Genomic DNA, 18,478 nt, shown 5'->3' with positions numbered 1-18,478 from the left:
CCAGTTTGAAGGTAAAGACTCTCTGCTTTGATACAAATTAGAAAGAAGCTCCTGTCATATCAAATACAGGAAAGATAATAGAGAAGTTAAGCTGATGGTCAGAGGGATACACCCAGGTAAAGTTAATAGCAGAAGAGACTCCATTTTTTCAGGAGTAGAGATACTAACATGGTGAAAACCCTGGAGTCCTGGACCACTCCTTGTTTTCATGTAAATACAATAGAAACAAAGGGCAGACTTAAAAAGAATCAGATGATCAACTTAAGACCTACATTTACTTGAATAAGACACTACAATATAAAGTGAGCTGTAGTTTTTAAGTTCATGCTCTCACTAAATCACCAAATGAAATACTTTATGCCGAGAGATACTAATTCTAAAACAAATCAGAGGAAAGTAATGCTCAATCCCCAAATGAAAAACTACACACATAATCACAAAACAATGTATCAGAAGAGAAATTTGTTTTATATACGACACTATACAGTAAATACTGCATGGTGATTGAACCAAAGAGTAATCTATTCTCAACCTAACAGAGTGAAACTTTTCATTAGAATGTTGGCTACAAAGTCATGTAACAAAAGAATTCGTGAAAGCTCAATACTATCTATCAGACTCATTATTACATTCACTATAGAAAGAAAAGGACATTTTCCTTTGGGCTGGGAGGGCTTCACTTGCTTTCCGTTTTCTATAACAATGCACAATATTACAACCTAGAATTCGAAAAATTACCCAAGGTTGATTGACATGTGGGATCCTTCTTTTGCAAGAAATCGGATCAGCTGTTCGTTGAATGGGATAACCTCCTCCAACAACAAGTTCTCGAATTCTGTCTCCAATCCACTCAAGAGTGAAGGGAATGCACTCAGAATAGTCTGACAAGAAAAAAGGGATGAAGATGAAGCAACAGCATACAATTGAAATGGATATGAATGCTGTACGAAGTAAAATCTAACACACAAAATGAGTGAAAGAAAGGTTCAAAGTGGCGCATATATAAAGCTTAAGTTTCCTTATGCCTTTTTCCGAGCTGGAGAACTTCATTCAAAAGAAGTGATTTAACTCGCTCAGCAGATGCCTACGCAAAGCAACAATGAAAAATAACTTTGTAACAAAAGATTAACTTTTTAAGCACAACTTTCACAACTGTCCTGATCAAACAGCAAAAAAATCTGAAGCCTTCTATGATCTCCTTTTCAATTAACATAGTGACAGTATATTACTAGCGACCTAGGTTTACTTTCTAGAAATCAGCAGATTCTTTTGGTGCACACATAGAGTTCCCTATTGTTTAGAAGATTGGGTGGAGTTTGTAGAGAATCATTTCTTCTTGTAGATTCTTTACCTTTTGGTATACCCTTGTATACGGACAGATTTTTGGCCACGTTATGAATGGAAACATGTTTAAATCAACAAAAAGAACAGCAAAATGGAACTGCAACAGTAACTCTCATAGTTTGGTGCACCTAACTGATTTCAGTAGTTCAATTGAACGCTGAGAAGGAAGAGAGAAAGAAAAGACAAGAATGCATTTTGACCATTATAGCATAATCTGCAGAGAAATTAACCTAACAATACCCAAAGTTCCCAAATATTGGATATGGAGAAGCACTGAAGATGATAAAAAATAAAAAATAATAAAAAGTTGCGAAAATTGACCAATTTCAGGATTCTTCTTTTAATTTAAAGTGACTATCTTAACTTTACCTTTATCAAAAAAAAATTAAAGTGACTATCTCTTACCAAGAGGAGTTGCACAGAAGAATCCTCCAAATGCTTATTCCTAAATCTGTCGCCTGAAAGACGATCAAAAATACAGCGCACATGCTCCAAACCAAATAGACTAAATGAACATTTCATGGAGAGTAATTGCAGAAACTCAGTATGCAGACTCTTGTTGCCAGTCTTTCTCAAAAGGTTATCCTGGATAATGCAAAGGGGCGACAAGAGTTTCATTAAATCTGCAGAGGAACTGATAATGGTGCAATAACTCAAATCTAAAGATGAAAAAAAAATAAGATTACTCTAATCCACAAAAAATTGCACTAGCATGTTATCATGAACTTGCACATGTGCCAACCCAAATCAGGTGTTACAATCCAGATGAAAACAAGGAGTTAGGGAAGCCAGAAATACAATGGGGAATGACCACGCAAAACACTCTGCATCTTACTGAGATCATGAAACTTTTACCTCCAACCCAATAGAAATTTCTTTTTCAACACTTAAAAAGTGAATCTGACTAACTCAAATGCATTATAAAATTTATGCAACTTCAGGATATGTACAACATAAATAATGAAATGCTCCAGACTGCATCATTTAACTCTAGCTAACTAGATCCTTTATAGTATTTGCTGTAAAAATTACTCCCATTCAATACCCACATACCAGCACCCACCACCAGGTCCCCAAAAGAGAGGAAAAAGAAGTGTGGTCTTCACTTAGTTTCCAAGGCAACAAAATGTACTCAGAATGAAAGGAATGTGAAGTGGGGTCTTCACTTAGTTGCCAAAGCAAGAGAATTTTCTCAGATTAGAGAAGTGTATAATGAGGAGAATAAGATGTCTTAAAATAATATATGCAGCAGTCACTCGTCGAAATCACTTTGAAGTTCTAGTAAGCTTGTTGCCAAAGATACGATCCTCAGACCGATCAAGGAAGCCAAAATATAGGTCTCTTACCAAATAATCCAAGCAATACCAACCAAAACCAAAAACTCCAAAACTAACTCTACTCCAGGCACACTCTTTAACTTGTTGAGCTTGCTCTCTACTCCAAGCAACATTTTACAGTTGAGCAACTCTATACTCTAGGCCCACAACTTAACCTGTTTAGTTTTTCTCCTCTGGTTATATCATAATTTCCAGTTTGTTGAGCCACTTAGCACTTCTTAAAAATCAAGTTCATATAAAAAAAATACCCCATTTAGAGGCCCAACAACTGGTACAGGTCCCTGGTCATTCTCTATTCTATACCATGACCATCAACAAAATTTAAGTGTAACTGGAACAGGTCCCTGGTCATTCTCTATTCTATACCATGACCATCAACAAAATTTAAGTGTAACTTATTGGGGAATAAAACCAAGAAAACACAAAAGACACGGGAAGGTTAGAAGAAATTATCCTAAAATTACTCCAGCAAAAGTTCTTTAGAAACTCTAATGGCATCTTGCTCCGTGGTCGAATTTTGATGTATAGAAAGCCACTCTATATACAGGTTAAAAGTGAAATAAGGAAAGATCTACTATAAGAAAGTGAAACAAGCTCACCCTGGTGGTTTGGGCATCTTCAGTGCTCTGTTCAGATAATAACTTCTCCAACAGATCAAAGATTTGACTGTCTTTCACTGTATCCAGTTTGCGGAAGCAGTCTTCTGCTTTGGCAGTATCCTCAAAAGATGCTGACATTTTCACAATGGACATTTTCAACTTCTTTTCTACTTCTTCCGATACTTCTTCCTGGACAATAAAAAGTGGAAAACCGATGCAAAATCACTGCACAATGACTTGACAAAAGTATGTAAAAAACAGAATTCTTAGTAAATTAGAATTTCTTCAACACAGCAACCTATCATGCCAACATCAAGAGATTAGAAACAAGAATGGCAGTTATGCCACAAAAAGGCATTCAAGACAAAACCAGAGAGGCTTCAGCCTAAAGTAAAAAGTACCCCCAAGTTCAAGACGTAATCATAGCTGGAAATTTGGAAATTTTGAGCAATCCAAAATTCTAATCATAAAAGCATCTATAACTTCAGCTTTAACAAATTCAATTGTCTGCTATACAGTGGTGAACAAAGAGAATTATCAGAATATTTCATAGATGAATATTATTTGTGATACCTTGTATTTGTTGAGGAGAGTTAAGTACACTTGCATTTCATTTCGCAACCTGGATGAATACTATCCCATGAATTCAAGCAAAAGAAGCAAGGCCGAACTGAAAAGTTAATGAAAGACACATATCACCAAAATACCTCAGCTTTTGAGACAAAATTGCATTCAAGACCTTCAGATGACAAGGCGTAAAAAGTGAGAACATGAAGACCCAATGCCTGATTTTATCCTCAATCGAAAGAGAAGCAGGAAACAGAGTGTCAGTAAGCACAATCTCCATTTGCTGAGGCCTGTGTAAGGTGAATCATAATTAAATCTCCATCAACTAGAAAATGCATCCATTTAGAAGTCGCATCATGAAAAATGGGCATACTTGAACTCCTTACAATCTCTGTCACAGCATAGCATCAAAATTTTACATGGAATCTGTTCAAAATGATTACTGAAATCCATGATGGCAGTGGCACATTGTGTGCAATATTCCTGATACAGTTCTAACAACTTCTTTAATGCTTTCTTTCTAACAGACACCTACATATTTAGATGAAAAAGCATATTTCAGGAGTACAAACAGAGAAGTTCTTTTTTAAAGAATTGCACAAAAGGCAATGTTATCTTATGAAAGTTGTTCACCACTACAACCTTTTTGTCTCTCAGTCGTTCTGCAACACATGTGATAAGTTCAAGGGGAACAGATTTTAGCTTATATCTTGCCAAGTCGCACGCCACAGTAACTGCCTCTGATCTTACTCTGTCATCAGAATCCAAAAGCCGGCCTTGAAGAGCAGCTGCTCGGTTCACATGAGTTAAATAGTGAGATGTAATGCTGAATCAGGAGACCAACAAATCAAGGGCAAATTGAAAGGTGAAAAAAGGAAGAGAAAAGAAAAAAAGTTTCAACATCTTACAAAGAACTTCAAGTGATTCTTTTCCAGATGGATTGGTCATGTAGAACGCTTTAGCACATGAAAGTGTAATTAGTCTCACTTCAGCAGATTTATCACAGGTTCTGTTTAAGAACTCTACAAAAAGCTGGTGATAATCCCGGGCAAAATGGTTTCCAGGCAATGAAAAGACCTTTTTCATCAAGCCAAGAGCTTTTATCCGGACATCCACTTGATCTGTCTGTGAATGAAGTTACATTTCTAGTTTGAGCAATGGAGTGGGAAAAGTAACCCAAATTCAATGGAAGAACTTAAACAACAGCAATAATGTGAAGACGAGGAAAAATAACAATAACAATGATAATCAAAATTTATTCTGCATTCAACTGGACCAGACAAATAACATTTAACTGAGTACAATGTCATACAATAAATAGACTAAATCGCAGGAGAATGACGCACCAATAATTCGTGGATCAGGCTAGGTATGACAGAAAAAAGTATTTGAGGAGAACACTGAAAGATTTCATATATAATTTCATGGTAATATTCCTTGATCTCACTCTGCACAGCATCTCTATTAAGAATGCAAGACCTTAAAAACCTTGAAACAGTATCTTCAATCTTTTCACTGCAATTTTGAATGACAGAGACAGCAAGCTGGTGAGACGCACGAGATGCACCCTGGAACAAAATTCATAAAAAGAATTCCAGTTTTAAAAGACAATTAGGCAGATATTTCCATAGGAACGGTAAATTACAAAACAAAGAGAGTGGTGTCAATTAATTTCATCTTTGCAAACAAGAACCACTTAATAAATGTAAGAAGTTTCTACATTGCATATCATTCGTAAACTTGACACATAAATATTGTGCCGTCCTCCATCAACAACAAGAACGCTTAGCATGACAAGGAAGAAGGTAATCTCAAGAAGCCATAACTAGAAGCAAGCTTAAAAGAACAAGTCTATGAGCAACTTCAAATAAGATGCACTACTACTGCATTTTGATGAGTCATTCGGAAGGTTCCATCTAAAAAGATATGACTCTGCACTTGATCGAAAAGAATAAAGACCTGACTCGCCACCCAAAATTAAAGATCAAATATTAAACATTAAATGACATATTCAGGGCATTACTAATGATCACAAATTGATGAATCCTCCTCCAATAGTCTCTCATCATCCAAACATCAATTCTACAATCAATCAAATAAATGGGTATTCATTATTCAAGGACCAAAAAAAATGTCTTTCTCACCTTACCCCAGACAACCAGAGAAAGTAGTTGAGCAAATGACAAGTCTCCATTAGCACCCATGGAAATGTACCCTAATCTAAAAGACTAGCAGGAATCATACCATCATTTGTGCAATCAACAAAAAGAAAAGAAGAAAGATTGAAAGCTACAACTTCTGAGACGGCAGCAAGTTTATCTACAAACAAAAAAGAATAACATGAGGTGAACCTGAGAAGAGATGGGAGCTGCAACTATAGACTCATAATAAGTGGAGAGTAATTTTCAGATATCATGGATATGGAACCAGTCCATATGCTGCTGACACTGACAGACACTGACAACAATAACAATTGTCTCAATCCCAAGCTAGTTGTAGACAGCTATATATATTCTCCCATTTCATATAGCTCCTTTATACAACATCTCAATCCAATATCTTAAAATTCAGGTACTAAGGTACTAGAGATTCTCTATTACTAGCATTAATAACAAAACTAACCCACTACTAGTGAACATTAGACCTAAAGTAAACGCACCAATCTGACTAAAATTTAATCCCAAATAATTGGTATGATCTGTACGGATCTCTTTCTTCTGTTGCCCTGTTTTCACAAGCCACCTCCCTTATCTAGGCCTGGGACAACCAATGTGAGCAAACTCGCAAATGCGGAGTTGCTCAGACACTCAGACGTGAGAAGATGAACAAGCACAACACCCTATGTGCACGCAACCTTTCTTTAATTTCTCTTACACCATCTTTGGCATTTGAATGTTTGCTTGACTTTAAAGATGTCAACTTAAAATAGTTTTGAACTGGAGTATAATATGTGAGCGACCAATTTATATACATACATGCATATAATGATATAATATATACACAAACACATGCAGACAGATACACACACACACACACACACACAGAGATGTGCCAATTTGGGGTATAATTAACTTTTTCCTATGAAGTAATCGTTACATTGATGGGATCCAGTAGATGCAGAAAATGAAAAGTACAAACTGCTAAGAAATATTAATAAGCTTCATACAGAGAATATACTAAAGGTAGGGAGCTGGAAAAATCCAAAAGATTATCTGGCAATTTACAGGGAGTTGGGGAGAGATCACTCTTTGGTTTATCTCAATAAAAAGAGTGTAAGAGTTGATCCATGAATTTATGTAGAGACACAACAAGTTCTGTATTTCAAAGTATATGTTGCTTCAGGAAATTTCGGTCATCAGAGAAAGTTTACAATGCTTAAGGACAAATCATCTGAAACTATGTCATTTAAGTTGAAAAAAAGGAAGTATGTGAATTAAATTAAATTACATAGCGCAATATAGATAAATTGATCTATAGATGGAAAACTATACAATTGAACAAGAAATCAGCTAGAGAGGATAAACACAGAGAGAAAAATTTATAATCAGTGATTATTTACAGAAAATGGAAGCAGATTAACTCTGAAGACTTAGGTGTGCTTAAGTCCTTACTTTAAAGCTTTATAAGTGCAAAAAGGAAGACACATAAAATAGAACATCCTCTTCAAAACTTCCCGACCTCTCCTACTGTTTCCGGTGAGAAAGGTGACAGCAAAGAGAACTCAAACACCAAAAGGAACTCCATTTCTTGACTTGAAGACAGCATTCAATGAGTAGAGATTACAGTATTAAGTACTATTGTTAATTTCATCTTGGAGAAGGGATGAAAGAAGATCAAAAAATTCTGTTTTACATCGATAAAAGGGATGAAAGTACTACATCTTTTTCAAAACAAAGTTTAAAGTACACCTGAAACTGTTAATGAAGCAACCACTTTTAGCTTTAATCTTATTATTATGTTATAGATCACCATATCTACCTTTGTTTCTTTCAAAAGGTTCTGCAAGATCACATCTAAAAGGGGCTCAGATTCTTCTTTTTCAAAAATGAGCAGCTCGGAACTGGTCTTCTCTTTATCTTGCATTTTCTCCTCCAAAATTTGTGTCATTATTGATACAGCTGCAGAAACCATACTTGGAGGGTGATGTTCCCTACGAGAAAAGTTAGCACCATCAGATAGTAAAACTAATTTTCCACATGTAACCCGCAGGAAAAAAATTCATGTAAAATTATTAAGCATGAGACATCACACGGTAAACACTTTTCAGCCCTCTTTTCTTTTTAATATATAATCCTACTTCATCCTTTCATTGAATGAACTTTTTTGTGATTTTGCAGAGGAATAAACAAGTTAGGAGTAAATTTATCTGCTGTTAGGAACTTCACCAGAGTTGGGAAATCTTGGGATGCTAAATTGAATATTAAGAAAATCAACAAGGGTTTAGTTACTTCCACACCTCTTTCCTTCACTTCGGCTCCCTTTTTCCCCTCTTGTTTTTTCTTTTTATAGCAATGCAAGATCTTATATTAAGCTTTTGTGTCGTTGAGCATTAATTCCCACTTCAACCAAAACAAAGAACTGAATTTTCTCTCATGAAGAAAATTGTGCAACATGATGCTAGATTCAGATTGGCCACTTGTAGCATGCACAGGAAGATTCTTGTATTAAAATACTTCTTTCTCTTTATCCTCATCTGAGACTTCACGATCTCCTTGAACATGCTGCAGATGGGCTGAGCGTGAATAAAGGTTTGACAATGGTCTACTAGCTTTCTCTAGCCTTACATACTCATCATTTACTACTGACTTTGCCCTTTCCAGTCACCTAGGTCTTCTCTGACAGAGTCCTTCACTATATCAGCTTTCTCTAAGCTTAGGAATGTTGTTTGAGTATTCTTTTAGCAATTCAAGAAGCACCTTCACCACTTCTCTTGCAGAATATTAGTAAGCTTGGGGACATTCTAGGGTTTGTTTTCTCATGTGGATTGAACATAGATTTTGACTGCACTTGTTTTAAAAAAATGGTGAAAACTCTGTTGTGAAAAAAAATTCCAACTTCTGGAGAAACATATGTTATTTCAGTTCTTGAAAAAGTTAAAGACTTAGCTCTAATAAAGTTTTTCAGTTCCCAGCTTGAAAAGAGCCAACTTGAAAAAGTGAAACACTTTTCACCTTCATTTTCTCCAAAAACGTCATTCCAAAAGGATAACCTAAGAACAAGAAACATCAGCAGCATATTGGCTTTCTTCTATATGAAATGTCACATAGGTACCCCTGTTTACCCCTACTCCAGCCCTCCCTTTTGTCGGTGCTTATTCTCAACCGGTTTTCTTCATGCAGTGTTTCTTGATGCATTCAATGATTAGACAACTAAAGGAGTTTAAAGGACAAGGAAATTGGTGGGAGGGGGTCATGAAAGACCTCATAATCAATCAGAACAAAATATTAATAAAACGAGAACGAAGAATTTCACCTCAAGAAGGCGAAAAAGTTCTTGAACATTTTTTTAACCAACTCTTCGCAGCCAATATCTAGCATTAGCAAGCAAAACCTCAGTTTTGCAACAGTTTCTAATAGTTGTACCCTCATGCTGAAGTAGGGATTCATGGTATCTTCCAGCTCTGAGAAGATATTGATAAGAAGTCCAAATATATCCTGTTACAAATTTAGAAAATCAGCAATCACATCGACAGTATTACAGCTACTACCAATTACGAACAGGGAGAGGGAGTAAAGAAGAAGGTAGCATGGGCAAAGACCATATAACAGAAACAACTGCATAAAGTCAAACTTTACCCTAGACACTGCATCAGTAAATTCAGGATTTGGTGCCAGCACACGGACAATTTCGCAGAAGCAGATGCCAACCAGAAGTCGGATATCTTTGTCCTTGTGAACAAGCAAATTATGCTTAACAAGAGAACTGCTCAAGGGTTTGATGACAGATTTCAGTGAACTTGACTGTTTTAATCCTTCAAAGGCACGAGTTGCTTGCTGCAGAAGAAATAAATCTTGTCATGCAAAGAACTTTTAAATAATATGACATCTGAGAACAAAATAGCACAGTGATTCTTAAATGTCAAGAGAACATGACCTAGATGTTAATAACCATATTTTTTTAAAACCGAGAAATCTGTGGTGGGTTCAACACAGTTAACAGCAGCTTTGAAACTCAGGAAAGTATGTCCCCTATACCTGCTACCACTTAAACACAAGGCTTCAGTTAGAAGCTAGGTTAGAATTTATGACTTGCGCCTTACCCATATATTCCGCATTGCCCTTTACAACAAAACCAAAACTCTGAGGGTATAAATACTTTTCTTTTAAAGTATTTTACATACAAATGCACCAAGAAGGTATAACATTTTCTTCAACAAAAATATACACACATTTCCAAAGGAGCTCAAAACTCACCAGGTTCTCTATTCCATTCTGATTACACAAAAGAATGTGAACCCTCCCTATTTAATTCATACCACGTGGTGTCTTCATACTACTAATAACAGGCGAAGAAGACTCAGAAAACACATTTAAGAAACTGTACCAACGAGTAAAGATAGCTGAGAGTGATATCTTAATTCAGATAAGTCCATAAAATTAAAACCTTAACAAGCTTACTAACCTCCCAAAATGAATAGCACGTACTGAAAAATAGCAAAAATCGCCAACACAATAAGCAATAACAAAATTGGAAAAAAGAAGAAGTTATCAATAATTAGTACGAAGGAGCAATAATGTAGACTGTAGTCCAAACAAACATATCTTCAGTCGCAAGGCATCTCAGAAAATTAGAGAAACACCAGCCAATACAAAAATTCAATGAACTGTTTCCATAAATTAACATACAGAAAACACAATCAATAGTTTGAGAGTTGAGAGTGAGGTATTACTTTTAACAAATTGACAAGAGTATCTTTATTGGGGCAAGTTTTGAATGCACCCAGTTGTTTTCCGATTCGGGATATGACCTTCACCGCCTCCTTCTCTGAGTCCGCCATTACAGACCTTTCGCAAAAACCCTAAGAAGCTTCCTCAGATTTTCTGAGCAAACGGAAGGAAGCGCGTGTTAAAGAGGGTGCGCAGTGAGGAGAGTTTGGAGTGTTGAGTTTTCCCGCGTTATGCCCTTGTTGATGAGCGAGCAGTACACGACAAAAGCAGTTGCGGATAACTTTTGAGAAAGTTTTTCTTTTTACATTTTTTACTACAGAGTTTTAGCTTTGGGAAAAGATTAAAAATACCTCAGAAACTTATGATTTATTTTGGTTTATTATTAATAAGTTAAAATAAAGTATCTTTTAAGGTTACAAAACTTATTATGCACCCCTAAATTTCCAAATCAATAAAAGTTCATCTGATTTCATTTGAAATTCCTCAATTATCTATTTTAATCTAAATTCGACTTATTATAATTAAAAAATATATATATAAAATAACAAATTATTAATTCATGTTAAATATTATAATCACAGTTTGAAATTTTGAAGCTTTCGCATTTGACAGCTATTAGGCAAGTGATACCGTACGCCGCAAGTCCGCAGCTATATAGTAAGGATGCGTTAAGGCGAGTTGATGAGCTAATACAACTGGCGTACTTTTCATATGTATGAGGATGTGGAGGGAACCTGGCGTTAAGTACTGAGGCAGTTTGATTTAACTGTAACCCGTAGCAAACAGTTACCATTCACCTCTCTCTAGGTTTCTTGCTCGTCATCAGTGGCGGAGCCACAGGTTGACACCCCTTCGTCGGAAAATTACATTGTGTAGCTAGAATAAAAATTATTTTTTATGTATATATATTGTATATTGACACTCCTTGTATTCTACTCAATTTTATTTCTTAATATTTTGATACTGTTAGATAAAATTCTAGTTACGCCACTGCTCGTCACTCTAGTCATCTCTCCCTCACCTCTCTCGCTTTTATACAAACACAAATGTATAAAATGTATTTGTGTTTGTATTTGTATAAAGAGAGAGAAAATTGTTTATACAAATATAAATACATATATTTTTGTATTATACATTTATGATTATACAAATACAGATCTTTCTCCGTACATTTCTCTTTTGTCTTTCTCAATTCAATTGTATTCAAATTCAAATTTTATGCAGATATACAAACACAAAGTTGAATTGAGAGGCTATCAGCGATTTATACAAACAACAGGCTGCCAACGATTTATACAAATGGCCTGCCAGCGATTTATACAAATAACAGGTGGCCAACAATTTATACAAATGGCCTGCCAGCGATTTATACAAACAACATACTGCCAATGATTTACACAAATGGTTTGTCAACTAAATTATACAAATCTGAAACTTCTGCCAACGAGTTATACAATTTAATGTTCCATAGTATGTTTGTTATGGAGCCAATTATATTATATCATACAAATATGATTTATATGTTTGTTATATGTGAAAGTTACTCTAAAAAAATGGATGGCAATTAAATCTCTAAACCTCTCTTTGAGTTCGTCACTTTTCCTCCTTAGTGCCACTCACCCCTCCCCTCCCCTCCCCCCCCCCCCCTCCTCCCACACACACAAAAAAAAAGTAGAGCAAAATTGAGATCATAAAATTTCTTGTGACAAATTGAATAACTGATGACGAAATGACAAGATCAAGAACAATAAAGATATGGCCAAATTCAAAGCTTGTTTCTCTAGGTATCTTCATACAAATGTATATTTAATTTTGAGAAGACTGATAAGTTAAAACAATCACTTTCTTCATGTTTGAATGTGTAAGACCTCTAAAAAAGGATTTTTTTTTCAACTCTCGCCAAAGTAGTGTAAACTCATCATCATTACAGATCCTCTAGCGCCTTTCAACTTAATAAAAGGAAATTTATAATTGTAAACTTATTCAATATCACTAGTGTAGCTTCTTTTCACACTTATATACATAATTCTTTGTTATAGAGTAGTTATATGCGAGATATCTTAAATGGAAGTCAATCGTAACCATGGTCTATTGCGTTCAACACAGTGGAGTATTTGTAATTCAAATTTTCCAATCTTCATTGATTATTGATCTCCGTTCTTCTTGTTCATCTCGTTCCTCTATTTCTACAACAAAGCGAGTGTAGAGTTATCCTGATAAATCAGATTTCAAGTCCATATAATTGTTTCGATTTAATTTTTAAATGAGTAACTTTCACATATAGCAAACATAAAAATCACATTTGTATGATATATATAGTTTGCATAATTGAGCTTCACAGCAAACATAAATATGTATATTTTGCTATACATATACAAAAAAGACAGTTGTATAATTTGCTATACATATACAAAAGAAAGCAGTTTTATAATCTATTTCGGTATACATATACAAAAGATCAATTGTATATAGACAAAAGAAACTAGGCAGGGGAAAATTGTATTTGTATAATCACAAGTGTATAGGACGAAAATGTATGCATTTCTACTTGTATATACAGTTTTCTCTCGCTTTATACAAACATAACGCAATATATACATCTATGTTTGCATAAAGTGTGAGTGACGAGTGAGATGGGAGAAGAGAGAGAGGGGTATGAAAAATATATTTATATATACAATTTTCTCTCGCTTTATACAAACACAAACACATTTTATACATTTGTGTTTGTATAAAAGCAAGAGACGTGAACGAGACCGTCACCAAAACGAGAGGGCGAGCGAGATTTCACTAGGGAGAGAGACGAAAATAACAATAGTTTGCTATAGGGTACAATTACATCAAACTATGTTTATAGTGTTTAATTTGAATTAATAGTTTGCTATTGTATACAATTTTCCCTTTTAAAATTGAATTTATGAAAATCACACCCATATTTTCTCGTTTTATCGAATTAAATCAGTGTACATATACACAAACGAAGAACGAGACACGGCAGTTCATAAAGCAACACAATGGAACAGTTATTTTCACAACTAATTCAAGAAAAACATAAAAATGAACGAGAATTCTGACTCTATTGTTCTGCCTCAAAGGTGTTTTTTCTCCATCATCATCAGAACCATCTTCAAATCTTAGCAAATAACTCAATGAATATTAATGAAACTAGAGTATTTTTTATACCGATTCGATTCATTTTCGATGAAAATGTATTTTATGACTAATTTAATTGGGTTACAAGAAATAGAGGGATTAAGTTCTTAAGAATTGCTTTAGAGTTAGAGGTGAAGTAGGCTTGGGTTAAGTTAGTTGGTCAAGTTTGGGTTATATTCGAAAGGTGAGTTATTTTCTTTAGAATCGAGTTAATTTTGATTGATTTGGGGATTTTCGTCCAAGGAGAGGCATGGATGAAACGTTTTGTAGCAATATGGGTAAGAACAATTTTATTTCAAAGGTAAGAGTATAGTCAACCAATAAATCAAAGTTGATGGATATATTTTACCCCTTTTCCTTTAGCTTATACACATACGAATAAATCAAGGGTCATATTTGCCCTTATATTTTTAGAAAAGAGTTATATTTATCCTTCGTCATACTTTTGGGTTTTATTTGTCCTACTATCAAATTTTGGGTTCATGTTTACCCTTTGAGCGGTTAAATTCCACATCACCCCATTTTATTATCCTATGTGGCACCTACATGGATATAATCTTCTTTAATTTAATTATTATACCTTGCCTTCAATATTAGGTTGTGAGTATATTTAGCCCAATAGATGGATGACTCTGCACTTAGGGGTCATTTGACAGGTACACACTTTTTTTTTTCAATTGGTGTCCAAAGTTGACATTGGAATCCAACTAAATCTGGATCGCACTGCATGGTGAATATGACCTGAAAAGGTAAAAGTTAGATGTTTTTTATTGATGTGTATGTAAAGCTAATTAAACTTTCAGTCATGTAAGTCTGCATTTTTTTCATGTATGTTTGCATATTAGATATAGATGACTTGTATCAGAGTTGATCTGGGATTTGGAGGTTCTGAGTGTCATATTGTTCAAGTAAGTTAATCGGGTCGATTACTTTAATTTTGAGTTACAATTCAAGTTATTTACCTTTTTAAAAAATTTATAAATAAATCCATCATACGTGCATGTTTGTAATAAAAATTATATAAAAAACTTAAAAATTAATTATGGCAAATAAGAATCAATTTAATTTAATAAAAATAGTAAACAAATAAGAATAAAAACCCAGAACATTCACACACTAAAGAAAAAGAAAAAGAAAAGGAAAAATCTTCCAAAAATTAGTATTGATCGCAAGGTTCAAACCCACATTGCTCGTGTGTAGAGATGTCACATTTGCCAATTGAACCATTCAACATTTTTTTAGTAGGTGGCAAATTTGATATATATTACTTCCTTTTATGATGTACATATATATACACATACAAAGTATGAGATCACTGATGGTCATGGGACCTCTACCCATACAGATAGATTCGCTCTTGACTGATAAATAAAAATATGTTAGACCAGATATATGCGTATGAACAAAAACAATACTTAAATAATGATTTATTTTTTGAATTTCAACAATTAATTCAACACTTACATAATCTAAATAAACACAATTTTGATAAATAAAATTCCATGCATCATAAGTAACAAAACACAATCAACATTTCATAAAAAAAACACAACAAATCTAGCAAACTCACTTAATATCCTTTTATATTCTTTCTCAAGTTTAAGCTTTATACGTCATGGATACGTGATTAAATTACAGGGAAAAGAGTCTGATATACTCCTTAATTTTGTCGTTTAGAGATAACATATTCTTCGTTATGAAAGTGACTCATATATAGCCTTATATAAAATGATTCAAGTATATTCTTATGGTCACAAAATAAGCTCACATATACCCTTCATCCAACGGAAGTGGAAAAATAAGTTTCAGATTTATTTCTTTGCCTTAAATTTTTTTAAAAATCATGTAGGCATATATATGATCCTTCTAGCAAAGTTCATTGTATATTTTTTTTTCATGCAATTATTTTTTGACTTTTTTTATTATCATTATTCGAGTTTCTTATTCTTTTTTTCTTTCATTCTCTAGTGTGAAGAAAAAAAATTAAAACAAAATTTTTACGGCTATATTGTAATTTAGTTTTGTATCTGCAAAAATAAAAAAAAACAGGGCATCTTTTAATAAATTTTACTAGAAAACTAGTGAAATAGAAATAAATTTGACTATCAAAATAATAAATTTAAGTTAGTCATTGAAACAAAAAAGTAAAAAAAAAAAAAATGTGTGAGGAGGATCAAATATACTGCATGCAAATTTTATTTTATTTCAAAAAACTAATTAAAAAGTTAAATTAAAACTATCTTTTTCGCATTGTCCGAAGAAGCAGGTATATGTGAGTCATTTGTATAATATAGGAATGGGTATATATGAGTCATTTTCATAACGATGTGTATATAAACTCTAAATGAGACAGTTAATTTGATATTCTGGACCCTTTTTCTTAAATTATATATTAGGTAAATTCAAACCATTAATGATTTGCCTTAAAAATTTTAAATCAAAATTAAAATATATTCAAGCCTATTAATCCAAAACTGAACAAAACAAATCCTATCCAAACTTATTTAAATTGTAAATAAAAAATCTAAGCATAAATTTTCATATCCAATCTGAATGACCCGAATGCCCATCCTAGCTAGAGCAACTACTACAACAAAGTCTTTGATTTAATCTATCCACTTATAAATGCTTTAATCATATATAGTACTTCTGTGAATACTTTGAGAATTGAGATAGCTAGGTATTTACTAAGCTAAACATGTAGTTGTTAGTTACAAACAATCCAATTAATACTCAAGAACATCCCATTTAAACTAGATCTCATTTCAAGTACTAAAATAAGAGTGATATTTACAAAAAGGTGATATGCATGAACATGGCATTTCACCTAAATTAGAGGCCAAGAAATTAAAAAGTTAATTATTTTTCCAATAGTACAAGTTACAATGAGAAGTCAAAAAGGATTGTTTGTATTGGGATTGTGCCCAACTCTCCACGTTAATTAGTCCCTATAGGCGTGCAATATGGTGTGTGTGTTTTTTTAGGCGGGGCTCTTGCTGCTGAAGTCGCTTGATGGCGTGAGAATTTTTTTTTTAAATTTTGCGTTTGAAATTTATATTAGAATTCTGACTAAATTTAGGGTCAATTTAGGTGTGCTCCCGTTAAAAATAATAATTCGTATTCAAAGCTTGAAAGCTCTGATTAAAGATGGAATAGTCTTACCACCGGAGGCAAAAGCACCTTATACTAAATGGTTCATCTGAACCCTATTCGACGAAAAATTATATTATCTATAATGATAAAAATAATATTTTATGTATATATATAATAAATATTGTATCCCTTTTCGACTAATTCAAGTGTCTATTTTTATAAATTTTGAACCCTTCTTATAAAATTCTAGCTTCACCGCTCCTATCATTAACTCATGTTGATGAGAAGGTAGTTACAATGCCACATTTCGAACAGAAATTTGGACAATAAATTAAAAGTTCTCTTTTACAAAATGGGAAGAGGAAGAGAGAAAATTCACTTCAAAGGAATTAAAGTCTTTATATTTGAAACTCTAGGAATAAGTTTGGGTAATCATTTTCTTTTAAATTTTTTTTTCCTATTGATAGTTGTTATGAGTTCCATTTAGGTTAGATTTACATCACGTAAAATCCATTACAGGAATAACACTTTATACTGGAGTTTTTCTTTTTCATTTCTAGGCTTGATTAATCCGTGGGGTGGTTTATAGAATAGTAACTGAAAAAAGTTTAAGAAAATACTTTTCGAACAATGATTGCTTCTTTGTTTACTTTAAGTTGTCACGTTTCACTTGTTGAGAATTAAACTGTATGAATTTATATATTATTTTTATCGTCTAAATATAAGAAGAATCGTACCCTATAATATTTCGATCATCTAAATTAATATTTTCAAAATTTAAATTAATTTGATTCAATTTAGTTTTGAAGACGTTACTAGCAAAATTTTGTTTAATCCCACAAGCGAAGACTAAAGATGGTACAATGTACATTTATGTTATCTTATCTTTACCTTTGTGAGATAGCGAAGTTGTTTCTGATAAACCTCAACTCACATAAATTTTACCTTACAAGATTATTACTTTTAGTTTTTAATAAACAAGTTCTGAATTTTCTTTTTCAAAGTTTAGATTCCTTTTTCCATTTAAAATTTTGAATTTTGAGTTGATCACTATATTCATAGACCAAGACAATTTAATTTCATCAATTTGATCTACTTTTCTAGACCAGCTAATAAAGTATGAGTATTAATCATTAAGTAAATTTTAAATCATGAAAGTAAATTAAACTTGAGTAGTCGAATTTCAATCTTTTACATAGTGGGATTCAAATTGAAAAGCAAAATCTTTAAGTTGAAAAGAAACTTAAAATTTGCTAGAAAAAAGGGAAGGCTTGTATTAGTTTATGAACTCTCTATGAGTCACAAATATATTAAGAAGGTTATGGTGGAATGATAAGATATATCTGACACTGAAATAGTCATTTAATTAATAATATAATTTTCTTAAAAATAACTAATTAATTTTAATTTATAATTTTAAAATTACTCAACTAAGGATAATTAACTAGTTATCTCAAAAAGTCAATTTACATTATATTTTATAACCAATAAAAAATAA

The 18,478-nt window shown here is 33.2% G+C and overlaps 1 protein-coding gene across 8 annotated transcripts in view; it reads right to left on the bottom strand.

Moving 5' to 3' along the window:
* The window catches only part of LOC101250313 (sister chromatid cohesion protein PDS5 homolog B), a 29,259-nt gene extending 18,223 nt beyond the window's left edge, over positions 1-11,036 (bottom strand). For all 8 annotated transcript variants that reach the window (XR_003247227.2, XR_003247229.2, XM_010324612.4 and 5 more), the window contains exons 1-13: positions 10,737-11,036; positions 9,643-9,840; positions 9,320-9,501; positions 7,826-7,997; positions 5,194-5,415; positions 4,756-4,972; positions 4,490-4,635; positions 4,221-4,378; positions 3,988-4,137; positions 3,854-3,902; positions 3,281-3,469; positions 1,750-1,929; positions 739-881 (exon numbers count right to left, since the gene is read on the bottom strand). Coding sequence is in view for 6 of the 8 variants with exons in the window: in XM_010324612.4 (XP_010322914.1) it covers positions 739-881; positions 1,750-1,929; positions 3,281-3,469; positions 3,854-3,902; positions 3,988-4,137; positions 4,221-4,378; positions 4,490-4,635; positions 4,756-4,972; positions 5,194-5,415; positions 7,826-7,997; positions 9,320-9,501; positions 9,643-9,840; positions 10,737-10,844 (2,114 nt within the window). In the remaining 2 variants the exon portion in view is untranslated. The remainder of the gene's footprint in view (positions 1-738; positions 882-1,749; positions 1,930-3,280; positions 3,470-3,853; positions 3,903-3,987; positions 4,138-4,220; positions 4,379-4,489; positions 4,636-4,755; positions 4,973-5,193; positions 5,416-7,825; positions 7,998-9,319; positions 9,502-9,642; positions 9,841-10,736) is intronic.
* Positions 11,037-18,478: the final 7,442 nt, after the last annotated feature.

The sequence above is a fragment of the Solanum lycopersicum genome, chromosome 6 (assembly GCF_036512215.1).
Source record: "Solanum lycopersicum chromosome 6, SLM_r2.1".
Taxonomy (NCBI): Eukaryota; Viridiplantae; Streptophyta; class Magnoliopsida; order Solanales; family Solanaceae; genus Solanum; species Solanum lycopersicum.
The sequence above is the reverse complement of the archived record's forward strand: the minus strand, read 5'-3'. Positions and strand labels throughout refer to the sequence as shown.